General features: G+C 39.5%; 1 protein-coding gene across 1 annotated transcript in view; it reads right to left on the minus strand.

The window, feature by feature from the left end:
* The window catches only part of tmem8b (transmembrane protein 8B), a 33,260-nt gene extending 21,547 nt beyond the window's left edge, over positions 1 to 11,713 (minus strand). The window contains exons 1-5 of the mRNA XM_063896595.1: positions 11,451 to 11,713; positions 7,233 to 7,422; positions 6,474 to 6,681; positions 3,062 to 3,195; positions 2,165 to 2,433 (exon numbers count right to left, since the gene is read on the minus strand). Of these exons, the coding sequence (XP_063752665.1) occupies positions 2,165 to 2,433; positions 3,062 to 3,195; positions 6,474 to 6,681; positions 7,233 to 7,422; positions 11,451 to 11,532 (883 nt within the window). The 5' untranslated portion in view covers positions 11,533 to 11,713. The remainder of the gene's footprint in view (positions 1 to 2,164; positions 2,434 to 3,061; positions 3,196 to 6,473; positions 6,682 to 7,232; positions 7,423 to 11,450) is intronic.
* Positions 11,714 to 13,091: the final 1,378 nt, after the last annotated feature.

Raw genomic sequence — 13,091 nt, forward strand, 5'->3', positions numbered from 1 at the left:
AACAACCAATCCCCTGTAAGTCCCAAACAAACAAGCAATAACCAGGGCAGTTATAGTACTTGCATTATTATGCATGCTAAGCTACCAAGTATTTTGCAAATGTTTGAAATGATCCCCTTCGGCTGGCTTCCATAATGTAAACAGTGAGGTTCAGTGCCGAACACTGCTTTTTAATGAGACAAAGATTCACAGTAATTGCAAACAGCATGCTTTCACTCAACACAAAGAAACTCTGCAAAATGGTCATTGATGGCAACTGGCAAAGTACCATCACATACTGCCAATCCCCAAGGGGAAAGGATTTCAAAGGCTTTTCTAACTCAGCCTCGTTTGCATAGTGTTGTCTCTGAAAGGGTTTGAAGTATTTTGATGTCCGTTCAGGCAGCTGAAGTTCTCATCAAAATACTGAAATACCAAATACTGATGGCTCGAGGCAATTGTAACTTTGGTCGAAACTAGAAAATTCTATGTATAATCAGTATCAAGACCCAAATATGTTTAGGAATGCATATGTGTGGGTGGATTGGAGAGTTTGATAACATTGTAATCCTAAGAGACGATTTCTTTTTGATTTCATACACAGCACAACATTCAATGCAGATTTTTTAAAGGGCAGGATACCTGCAGTGAAAATAAACAACAATAATAAATAATAAAGTTTAACCTAGTTTCACCACTTCCTGTCTAGGCAGCTCCCAAAACAATACGTAAATTAGGCTGGATTGGAGTAAAGGGCACATAATTCTGAGTAGGCGTAAAACAACGATAACCTATAACGGCAAGAAAAGCCTCAGAAGGTGAGACTCCAGATGGTCTTTTCTCTAAACCTGAGGTGTTCTTCAATTTAAATCCACAAAAAGGTCAAGTAAGATCTGCCCGGCAGGCAGGGGGGAGAAACCGAGTGTGAATAATTAGTGTCTGTGTTGCTATGGTGACAAAGTGCACTGTACAGTGTCCAACACAGGCAGGGGATCGCTACACAGGAGAGGACTTCCCACAGATTTGTGAGCCATCCCTGTAGAGTGAGCATAAAAAATATCTCGACTCTCTCCACACAACAGCATGCAGCACTTTAGCTTCCGATCACTGGCTTCTTAGCAATCCCATAAGAATCCCCTCTGTTTACGATACAGTCTTTACTCGAACTACTCTACTAATGGTCCATCCGTGTTTGGCCATTGTTTCCTGATCAGAACACATGTTCACAATGAATTTGAGTCTCTCGCATCTGTGAGACACGTTAGAATCTTGCACATGTTTTAAAGACATTTGATTTTAGATTTTTGTTAAGGACACCTAAGAATCAGTTATGTTTTTAAAGAGCCTGTGCCCATATTAAACCAAAATCCTTTCTACTTTGACTGTATAATGTTGGATGTTGTATGTGGCATGCTTCAAATATCTACTTTTTTTTGGTGGATTTAATGAGTTTTCAGGTTTATAAATCTACCCCAGTATCATGCAGAATTGCAAAGCAAAAGCAGCAGGAAGAAAAATGTTGAATGAGGCTAGAAGCAAACATTGCCAAAATGATCACAATTTATTCTAGTGAGAGTAATCACAAACACATTAACTCGCATAAATCATGGAATAATTTAGTTTAATTGGCAAAATTGGTAAAATACTCTCATTTAGCAAACGGTGTACACAAAACGATGACGGCACCAACACAACATTGCAAGATATTTTCATCTTAAGACAAAAACGAGAAAAACAAAATTAAAATAAAAATAAAATAAAAATAATCCCAAAATGATATATTTATAAGATACCCATGATTTTCTTTTCCATATAAGTGATTTTAAATGTAAGAAATAAACTGAATATTCCACTAAGCGTGTCAGGTCTATAATGTAGCGCTTATATCACAACTAATATGAAATATATATTGAGGTTCAAGTAGAAAGGTAAATACTGTACTGTAGATTGGGAGGGTTGTTGTTTTTCTCAGCATCTTATGTGTTATTCTATGTTTTATGTTTTTAATTGGATCTTATTCGCTTTTTTCTTATATAGGGAAAGGCATTTCTTTATAGTAAGCCGTGAAACCCAACTTGAATTCTCAGGCAGCAGAAATTCATAACAAGCGAGAAATGAAATTCATGAGAACGAACAAAACAAACAAACCCGAAGACTCATTAATCCCATTACAAAAGACACTCACCTGTGACCTGTACACCGATGCGGAAGTAGACGTTGGAGTTTGTTAGATATCTCTCCACCAGGATGTAGTACCATTGTTCCCAGGCAGGTACGAGAGCGTCTAATTCACAGGGGTTCCACTCCCTGCAGTCGAGGGCACTTGAGTTATGCACCGGCGGCGCCCGCGCTCTTATCTTCAGCACCACGGGACAACTGTCGCTGCTCTTGTTCTTGGTGCTGCAGTTTACCAGCTGAACCTTCACCTTTGATATATAATTGGGGATGAACACTCTGCACAAGCGCGCGCGCGCACACACACACACACACACACACACACACACACACACACACACACACACACACACACACACACACACACACACACACACACACACACACACACACACACACACTTTTAGGACACACACACTTTCAGGGCTGTATTAACACCAACCAGGGGTGTATACTATATCAAGAGCAAAAGTAGACAAAAACACAGCATTACAGAGGTTACAATCACTCTTACTATGAAAGAACATTGTGTCTTTGCCTTTTCAGTTTAATTGTATTAATTACTCCCAGGGTAATACATGTTTGGTTTTTTTTACAATATTTTTAGGCAGATTTATAATAATATTATTCCTCTGCTAACAATATCGAGGTGACTTTTAGAGAAGAAGAAGTTAATAAAGATGCTCACACTAGAAGCACACACTTTGACATTTCATCTTTTAAAATGAAAATGCAAGATAAGCTCACAGAGAACACTGTAAGAAAAAAGGAAATGAAGAAATGTTGCGGGGGGGGGGGCGCGAAAATAAATGATTAGGTATATATATATCTATTTTAATGAACACATTAAGATCCAACTTCTCTAACAACTAACTTGTTTTTTTGAGTGTTCGATTAGAAGACTTACTTATAAAGTGCAGATCTGTTATGGACAGGGATCATCTGGTCAATGAAGTATCCAGGGTATAGCACCGAAATCCCAATGAGCTTCTGGACAATGAGCTGAGGTTGAAACAGATACTGGCATTCTTCAGAGAGACCCTACAAACATAACACAGCAGGAGACGGCATGTTATTGGTTAACTCGGCAGTATTTTTTAAAAGCTGGTAAGGAGGACATTAGATATCATTCAAACTGACTGAAGAATCCTAATGGACTTTGTGTCCGCCTCCTGGATTAATATCGCTCTGTCCTCCCTCGGCCTGCCACACAGCATAATATGCAGCCAGTGCTTCACTCATGTTGTTCTGAACCATTAATGCTTGATGTGCATTACTCTGTGAGATGAGCCGAGCACACAGAATGACTTCGAGCCAGGACGAGGTGCATTGTTTCCACACATGAAAATGTGTTTAAAAAGGGAAAGGGCTTCTTTTTACAGCAGATTCAAAAGGACAGGTGTGAATGCCAAATGAGGCCCTTCATTCCTGTCAGCCGATCAGTGACCCGGCCTGCTCGAGCCACAATTACTGTGGCATGTCATTAGTCCAGGAGCTGGCGAGGTGACCCTTTGATTTATTACAGGCTGTCAGTTGGACCAGCAAGTTGTGTTTTAATTAAGGCTCAACCAGTATGGAGTTTTTAAGGCCAATGTTTTTACAGTATAAGTGAAGACATCTTATGATGGCTTTAAATGTGACTCTTTCCATGCCAAAAAAATATATAGGCATTCATTTATTTTCTGCAGAATCTCAGTCTTGGCAGGATGTTAAAGCATCTAAAACTCCATTTAGGCCATATATCACTAACACTCTCCATTGAAATCCGGACTAATTGCATTACTTCAGCTCTTTCAGCAAGAGTGACCCTATGAGACTATGCAATTTTAGGAAAAACTCTGGGGTATACACTGAGCTTTCACTTTATTAGGTACACCTGCACAATCCAATGCAATCCTCCGCAATAGTGCTGCAATAAATGCAACATTTGAAAGCTTATGTACAGCTTTATTGAACTCTATGGTCCCTTTTCAGTCATTAGTTAGTGGTGGTATTGTTGTATTGCATCACAGTACATTGAGTTTCTTATATAAATACTTCCATTTACACACTATAATGTAAAGAGAGAGAAAGGATTACCTCTCAATATAATTATAAGACTGTTACTGGAAGGATTTGTGTCAGTAATAATACATCAAGTGGAAAAAGACCGTATCAACTTAGAAACCTTAGTGTATGTGCTATAATATAATTGTGCTAATTCACGAGACAGGTGGATACTTACTAATTAGTAAATAATGTGTGCCAAAATGTTAATTGCCACTTTTAAACACTGTTTTGCAATATTTTCACACTCGGAGTGAGCCTCATTGCTCTGACAGTAGCAAGCGCTGACTGGCAAACATCCAGCATTTAATAAAAAGCTAATAAATCATATCATACCTTTATTTTAACGATCATCATGAAATGGTAAGACTGTTTGAGTAATGGGTAAGTAAGAGAAAAGAAACCCCTAAAGAGTTGTAATTGATTGTGTTATGAGTTAAATGAATTCCCACAACTATTGCTTTTAATAACATATTACTATAAAGCATCACCATAACCCAGATACAAGATAAAATGGTTGCTGCCTTTAATGAGGTCGAACCAACGATTGTCCACCAGCCAGTGATGCTTTCTGTCTCATTACTTTAACTACACAATAAGGTAAAAATAAACAAATATATTCAACAATTACCTTTTAAAGAGAGGAATACAGATCAATGATTTGCAGAAAGACTTACCTGACTAAAATACTACGATCATATACAGAGGATCTTGCCTGTCAAACAATGGACATTTCAAAAGTCACACATAGATATTGTATTGGGCAGAGAAAGCAGTTTTTCACTGCTTCTTTGTTCCTGGCTGCTAAATCCTAACGCTGTGTGTTCAGTATTTTACGTAGATTCTTATAAATGCAGGGTGCACTCCCTCCTGTTCTGCTTGCATTGCTTCTACCCGTGTTTCCTTTCTGATCTAATATCATCAAATCTTGGTTCTAAAAAATTGCTTCAGAAGGCAAGTGTAATTTCCATCTATGCAGTGTGTCAGTGGAGGCTGCTTGCATTTCAGCCACAGCTTCTATTCTCAGAGCCCCCAAAGCAAACCAATGCTTTTGTACATCCCATGTTGATTTCAACTGTTGATGATATTTCTGCCTGTTGTGCATTCCTGGTGCGTTTTTGCCAGCCAATGGAAACCACAAAGGGACCACGACTGGATACCATGCCAATGACAAATACATTTCCTTTATGTGGCCTAATATAAGAACATGATGAGATGAAGAAAAAACTGTTCTGCTTTTCTTATGCTCTGAATCGCTATCATGAATACTAATTCCAACCAACACTTACATCATCTTTATGTTCTTCGTTTCATGAAGTAACCAGGAAGAAAAAATATGTTCGATAAAGATCTAATTTAGGCCATCTTAAAAACACTTTCCCATACATAAGCTTAGGTTTAACCTGTCACTTTTAGCAAGTCATGTACTGTATAATTACATAGTGACTCATTGGCTGCTCTAAACAGCTGATTCTGGTTGCGATTTATTTCAGCTGCTAGCATGGAGTGTAGGTATGGCAATGTTGTTGGTTCAGTATCTCACACATGGATTCTCATATCATTTTAAACATTCATTCATGGAATGAAACCCAACAATTTTGGTGATCCCCTGACTTTTCCTCTGAGGTTGACATTTTTGGTAAAACATTCATGGTTCCTAAAGGATAAATCTGACTGACTGGCATCTAGAGACCTTTATCAAGGGCCACTATCAAGTCAAATTGTTCACTTATGCAGTGAAGTATCTCAAATATAGATGTATTGGCATTAACCTGGTACCCAACATTTTATTTTTCGACTGACAACGCCCTGAGATAGATATTTGTGATTTTGAGTATTGACAACAATTGGATGGTTTTCCTTTGAAACTCAGTTCAGACCTTTATCTAATAACCCTGCCCAATGTCAGGTCATACTCTATACAATACTTACCTTTAAGTACCAAAGCAGCTAACAACATCCACAACCGGCTCATAGTGTAAGAGAAAACGACCAAATAAGAGCATGATATCACACCAAACTTTAACAGTTACAATATACCTGCATCATAGCACCGCTTTTGTTAGCACTGAGCTCAAAGCATCACTGTGCAAATGCACAGTATAGTATCACAGAGCTGCTAGCATGTTAAAAGGTGAAAGGTAGATATCGTAAGCTGCAAAAGTAACTGTATGTTTCACGGGGAAAAAAGTGACCAAAGTTAGCATCATCTCAGGGTTTCATATTCAGACCTGAAACTGCAATGTTTATTTGTGTAAAACGTTCAGGCTCACCTTGACGGAGATCTTGCCTTCGTCCTTGGGTAAATGTACGGCTAGGAACCAATCTCCAGGGAGAGGGCTGGTCACGTTGAATGCTCCTGTTGTACGGTTTGGAAGAGTCCATGTAAGAGTCACAGCAAAGGATCCTGGGACGACTGTATCCCGAGGGAAGCGGGTGTACAGGGGGTTTATTACTGGAGGAGCCCCAGACCTGAAGTACCTATTACACACAAAGGCAAAATGTAATCCCTGTTAGGCCTTGTGCTTTCACAAATTGCAGAGGCATCTGCCAATAAGTAATTCGTATATAAGAACAGATGATGGCATCGCCACAGATGGCATCTCCTATTTTAAAGATGAAAAATGAAAATCCGAAACATTAATTATCACATCCACGTCAATCACAACATCACAGGCACAGAGAAGAATCACCTGGGATGCCAGCTCTCATCACAAACAATATATGATAACCAATATAATACAAATCGACAGGCAAAATGAAAAGTTAAATGCAGCTCTAACAGCAGTTCCCTCCATACATCGAGACTGACAGTAGCCGACACGGTTCGAGTTAAAGCAGCTGAACCCTTTCCCCAAAGGTAGAATACATAAGATTATTACTGATATATATATGTATAGCTACACCATAGAGAGGAGCAGACTTAACTCCCTCAGTTTCCAACCTTTACAAAAGAGCAAATAAAGAAAAAGCTGAACACGAGCGACTCCACAATGTGAAAAAAAGATGTTGTGATGAAGTCCTCATCTTACACAGTCACATTGCGGTTCGGGCAGCTGTCTCCAAACGTGCCACCTTGCTCCTTGAAGGTGATGAGGTTCCATACGGCCATCATGGTGTCGTCAGGCACATTAAAGTGGAACAGCTCCACACTGGCAAAGGAGTTGAAAGCATTCAGCTTACGAGGTGTTCGGGTGAAGTATTCAGTCACAAAAAGGCAATCTGTGGGAAACAGAACCAGAGGGAAGTCTCTTTGAATATTTGTGAGGATTTATATATGGAACACATGATATAGCCTCATTTAGAGTTGCCTTCTTTGATCAACAAGAGTCTACAGCCATTCTTGCTGCTTCAAGGCTTCACTTAGGTACAGCAACGGTTTGAGTTCAATGTGTTAGCCTGCTATCATATATACAATGCTTACAGGCTATGGTTAAGCCCCAACTTAGTTTAGTGTTCTAGCATACTAACATCTGCTCATTTACACAATTCAGCTGTAGCTGATGGAGAAATAAAATTAGATTAGAAAATTTAGATCTTCTAGTGACCCACAGGCGGCGCTACCCACAGAGTAATGCAATCAAAAATATCATTAAGACTCATTCTCTGGGGATCATTTGTGTCTGCACAAAATTCAATAGCAACAACCCTGTAGTGGTCAACAGATTTCCGTCTGGGTCAAAGGGCTGGACCTAGCCACCCCTAGCCATGCTGCTAGTGGGGCTGACAAAGATGTAAGACTTTTTAAAAGATTGAAACTCAAGTACAAACATTTTCAATTCTATCAGCACTATCATTCGTGTGAACAGACAACACGTGCAGTCTCTCTGTCGTAAGTCCTTTATGACAAGCATCTCCTTGAACCCGTCAATCTGTATAGAGCTAGATCATCTAAATATGTGATCACAGACTTTAACTCCTGTTAAAGCAGCTGACGGAGATGTACATATGCAGGCTCACTCGCGTCCTGCATAATGTCAAATCCTTGGATTACATCCAGGGAAGGCTCTGCATATAAAAGCAGTGGAACAAGTGACAGCTGTAATCTACCACATTACCTACATGAGCCATCGAGCTACAAACCAGCGGGTGGGCAAGATCTGGGGGAAATGGAGTGTGAGTAAGTTAATAGCTATATTCTCCTACATCAAATTCAGTAGAACATAAGGATAAGTAGATATGAAAGAAGATGACAATATTTCATAGAACAATGAGAGGTTTGTTTTTCCACTTGAAACAGAGTCCCTTTTTGTTTATTCATATCCAGCCTTTCTACCCTATGTACTTGGAATACATGTGGCGGTGTCTGTTAATGTTTCCTTTAGGGGATAATTTATCTCACCTGCGATTTGTACAAGTATACTTAAAGCTCAGAAAACTGTTTAGAGGATGCAATGAAAAGCCTGTGCCTCTAAAACAGCATGAGCCCAATTCGTTTAAGAGTTGCAGCGACACAGTAAGCGAGCACACGGTACTAATGCTGTCATTTGCAGCTGCATGGTTTGCTTTTGCTTCTGCTTTTAACTTGATGAGGAGACAGAGTAAAGAAAACCAAGGGACCCTCTATAGTGTCGAGGAGCTTGGGCGTGGAAGCATATAAAGGAAAAGGTTTTCTTGAATGTGCCGTGTGTTCTATAGCGTGTTAGGAAACAGACAAAAATGTCTCTGCTCTGCTCCTCTCCCCAGCACTATTACCAGTCCTCAAAGCCCTCACCTATGGAAGCAACCTTGAATACTAAAGAAGCAGAACAAGGAGGCAGAATCTCAAAAGAATGAAGCAATCTTGCTGTCAAGAGCTAAAGCTTAATCCCATACAAAGCCCTCAGCCTTAATTTTCACTCTCATCCCCTCTGTTTCTCTGCGTTAAATGTGAGCCTTCTTTGCATTTGGGTTCTTCTTCGCAATTTCATTACAGTGATGTCTGTGACTGAGTCTGAGGAGAAACTGCTTCCATGTCACACATTCAAGTGCTATAACTCAAAAGGTGGAGAGTGGCACCAACAGTGCTGAAGTCACTCTGCAGTAAGCCTCCTGTACGTTCTGCTTCTCTGACTAGAAAGAGACAGACCTCTTCTTCCAGTTACAGATCACAGCTAACACCACTTAAGTTTAATATCACACTGTAACCGGTTGATTACCTGTTGGTAGGACATCTTAGAGAGGAAAAAGCGATATTGCACATCTTGATATTGTCAAGGACGCTGCATTATTAAAAAATACCCATTAAACTACGATGAATTGTGCATCCCATACATAAAAGTCCCCATTATTACATACAAAATAAGCTATTATACACTCTAAACCAGCAGTTGCCAAAGCTGTGGTTAAGGACCCTAAAAGGTGGTTGAGCTATGAATAAGAGAAATTCCTACATGCACACTTTGGAAATGGTTCCCTTCTTGTTGTTCTTCAGATTTAAGAAATTTGATTCATTGTAGGACAATCTCTCTTCAGTTGAACTGCTCACATGTCAAATACATTTGAGTAGGTATATTACAGAAAGCATCTCTTTGTATTCACCCATGGTCTACAGAGCTATGTCCGGGTATAAGGAAATGCCTTAAATAAAGAAGGTGGATACACTCGATTGACAGGCTACATATGATGTGTTGTTGTGACAAATTAAATACATGACTGCAAGTGACAGGCCAAGTTATTATTAATAGAACAAACAAACTTGCATCTATTTATACACCTGCTCTATGTGAAGAAAAAAAAAGGAATAGTCAATGGAAATGTCTCAGTTACAATCCAGCAGCCGCACACTGTGCCTGCTCTGACTGTGAAGGTGTAAACACGCACGAATATTCAAACATTTTTGTTTGCCAGCTAAATAAAGACATTTAAAGATAAAGACAGCAGTGTGCTCACAGGCGTTCTTACAGCACATTTCTGAATTCAGTCATCTCAGTAATCTTCAATGAGCACCTCCCAACCACTGTTTTACCCTGTTGGAGGCTTAATACAAGCTTAATCCAGCTTTTTGTCATCTCAACCAGAGATTTATCCCTGAATGCTTAGCAGGATGGCCTTTAAACTTAATGTTTTTGGAACGGCGTAGGTAAATGCTGCTTCTTAAAATGTCTCTTCTCTTAGCAGGATTTTGAAGGATCTTTAATACATAACGAAGAAAAAATAAAAAGCATTTATAACAAAAATTACTCAAAAAATCGGCAACATCTGCCAATTAATTTGAACTCTTGGTCAAACACACAAACCAAACTGAATAGTAGACTTCCTGTTGATCATTGATGAGCATTAAATCCTGGATTTAAGAATCAATCTTAAAATATCACGCTGACCATCCTTACTGTACATTCAAAAAGAAAAAGAGGGTAAAGGGAGGCATTCTTGACTGACTTTAACCAAGCATTTAACAACATAGATGGAGAGAAACAGCAACAAGTCTGTCAGGGGACTGCAACATCCTCAGACAGACATTTAAGGTCTTCTTTGACCGCAGCAGTACAGCGTGTGCAAAAGGTATGGATTCATTGTTGTCTCACAATGAGCTCTGAGCTTTTTGTTTCATGCTTCTGTCTTGAAGCAGCAAAGCAACTTGGTGTATGGGCACCAAAAACACAAGAAAAAAACACTCCTAATTCGTCTTTACATAAGATTTCTCTATTTTAAAGGAAAACAACTTAGACATTGTAACACATCCTGTATATTTTCATCTTGTCATGTTTTATGATAAAAAGTGGCAGACATCTGAGAGATTTTAGAGATTTAATGTAAATATTGTCTCATTATTCAAGGAAATCCTCTCATTTTGATTCAGGCAAAATTGAACCAAAAAATAACAAGGTTACTTATTGTCTTATAAATCCAGTCATATTTTTTCATTTTGCCAACGTGTCTTATTAACTTGTGTTTAACAAAGCATAACACCGACAAACAAATGTCAAAGGCACCAACAATGAAATCGTCCAGCCCGATGTGTTTTCTTGTGGCCACATACAGCCCTCAGTAACGTATCGTACAACATATAGGAGCATCTGTCAATGTGTTGCGTGCCATAATTAGCAGCAGCTTCTATGCGTCACGTAACTGAAGCATGTATTTTTTTGAAACGTTTTAAATTGTTGACCAAGAGTAAAACTAGCAGTTGTGGATGTTTAGTAGACTACATTAAAACCACAAACTGGACCCGATGCTGCTGCTGCTGCTCTCCGAGGTTTTCAGCACCCCGACAAAAGGAACAGCTCACCGCGAATCAAAGCAGCACACAATGAATGGAAAGCACTCACCTCCAAGGGCGCACAGATAGTAAACAAGCAAGAGGAGCCTCGGAGGGCTACATCCTGAGCCAATACGCTCCAGCTGCAACATCGTTAAAAGCAAAAAATGTAGTGGAGGGCTCCAGCCCGGGTGCAGTTCTCAGTCGCTTTGCTGGTCTACATTTTTTACGGATTTTATGCCAACGACCAGCTGTTTCTGCATGACGTAATTGAGACGAGGACGGGACAGCGCCTCCCCTTTGGCTTTGATTTGACAACCTCAATATGTCGACTTATCTCATTGGACCTCCGGCCCTGTCAGTCCGGGCAAGCTGCAGACGTACAATGCACCACAAGGCTCGTCACTTCGGCGTCCGGGCCACCACACAGCACGGAGCGCAGAGAGGCTGCAGCTGCCCCCGGAGGCTGCTGCCTGTTCACCCGGGAACCGGGACACACAGTTGTGGGGGCATCAAAGCATCTGACCTGATCTGATCCTGTGCAGCCTTGTGGACTCAGAAACATCTGTGTCATAAGAAATGTTTTATCTTTTAGTCATGCAGCCTGTTCTGTTTCTGTTCTGTACACATTGGTAATAAAACAGCTACTTGTGTGGTTAATCACAATGTTTTAATGCAAACCGTTTTGTTCTCATTGACAGCTTAAAACATCTTGTTCAATTGTAACGTTTCCTAATCTTACAGGAATTACATATAAACATTATCTTTAGAAATATTCAAAAAATCCTGAAATATGTCGTTTGAACACAGATGTATTGTAAATATTCAAGACCAGTTAATGTCGAAGAGAACGATGATATTTAGATTTTAATGAGGTCAAATTAAATATTTGTTGGTTTTGCAACTAAATTAATGAACCAATAAGGACATTAACATGGTTTCATTGGACTTAAATTAAGATGGTAAAAACAAACATTTTCACCACTGTCTGCATCAGACAATAATCGTTGGCCCGCCAGAAGCTGGGCATTAAAGACAGACTCAAATTCTCAGTCATGATTATTTTTAGGCTGTGGTGTGACTTCGACATGAGTCACGACTGTCCAAGCAGATCTGTCAAGAGGGAATGAGCTCCTGAATCAAGCCGGGCGCAATTTACTTGGCACAAATGAATCATTAAACAGAATATTGCCCTGAACTAAGAACAAATGTCTAGAAGGTTGAGAATGATAAGTAGGTTAAAATTCACTTTGTGACCATTATTTTTGCCAACATTAAACTAACCCAAATCCCTCAACATGTTTTTAGGATGAAGGAAGGTAAGCAAAACATGAGGTTTGAGGTTTACAATTTCAACCAGTTATTGATTCCGATCGTATTAAGTATAGTCCAACTAAAAACAGAAGTACATTTCAGTGATCAACTAAGAAGAAATGTATCTCAATCTTAGGAAACATGCAAGATGTGTGCTGATTATATGGAACAATGTGGCAAGAAGAATTGACAAGACACTCTTTGTTGTGCTCAAGTAGCTCGTTGGTAGCTGGTATTCGGTTGGCAACAAAGTTGTCTGTGAAGTTTTCTTAAAAAAGTAAAAGACTGCCAGATTCCCTAGAAACCAAGACCTACGCATAGCAACCAATCTTGTGCGATTGGCCTTGTCAAATGTTGCTAAACACAGCTGCACTGTGTCAATGAAACATTCTGTTGT

This window comes from Eleginops maclovinus, chromosome 12, assembly GCF_036324505.1.
Source record: "Eleginops maclovinus isolate JMC-PN-2008 ecotype Puerto Natales chromosome 12, JC_Emac_rtc_rv5, whole genome shotgun sequence".
In the NCBI taxonomy this organism is placed as follows: domain Eukaryota; kingdom Metazoa; phylum Chordata; class Actinopteri; order Perciformes; family Eleginopidae; genus Eleginops; species Eleginops maclovinus.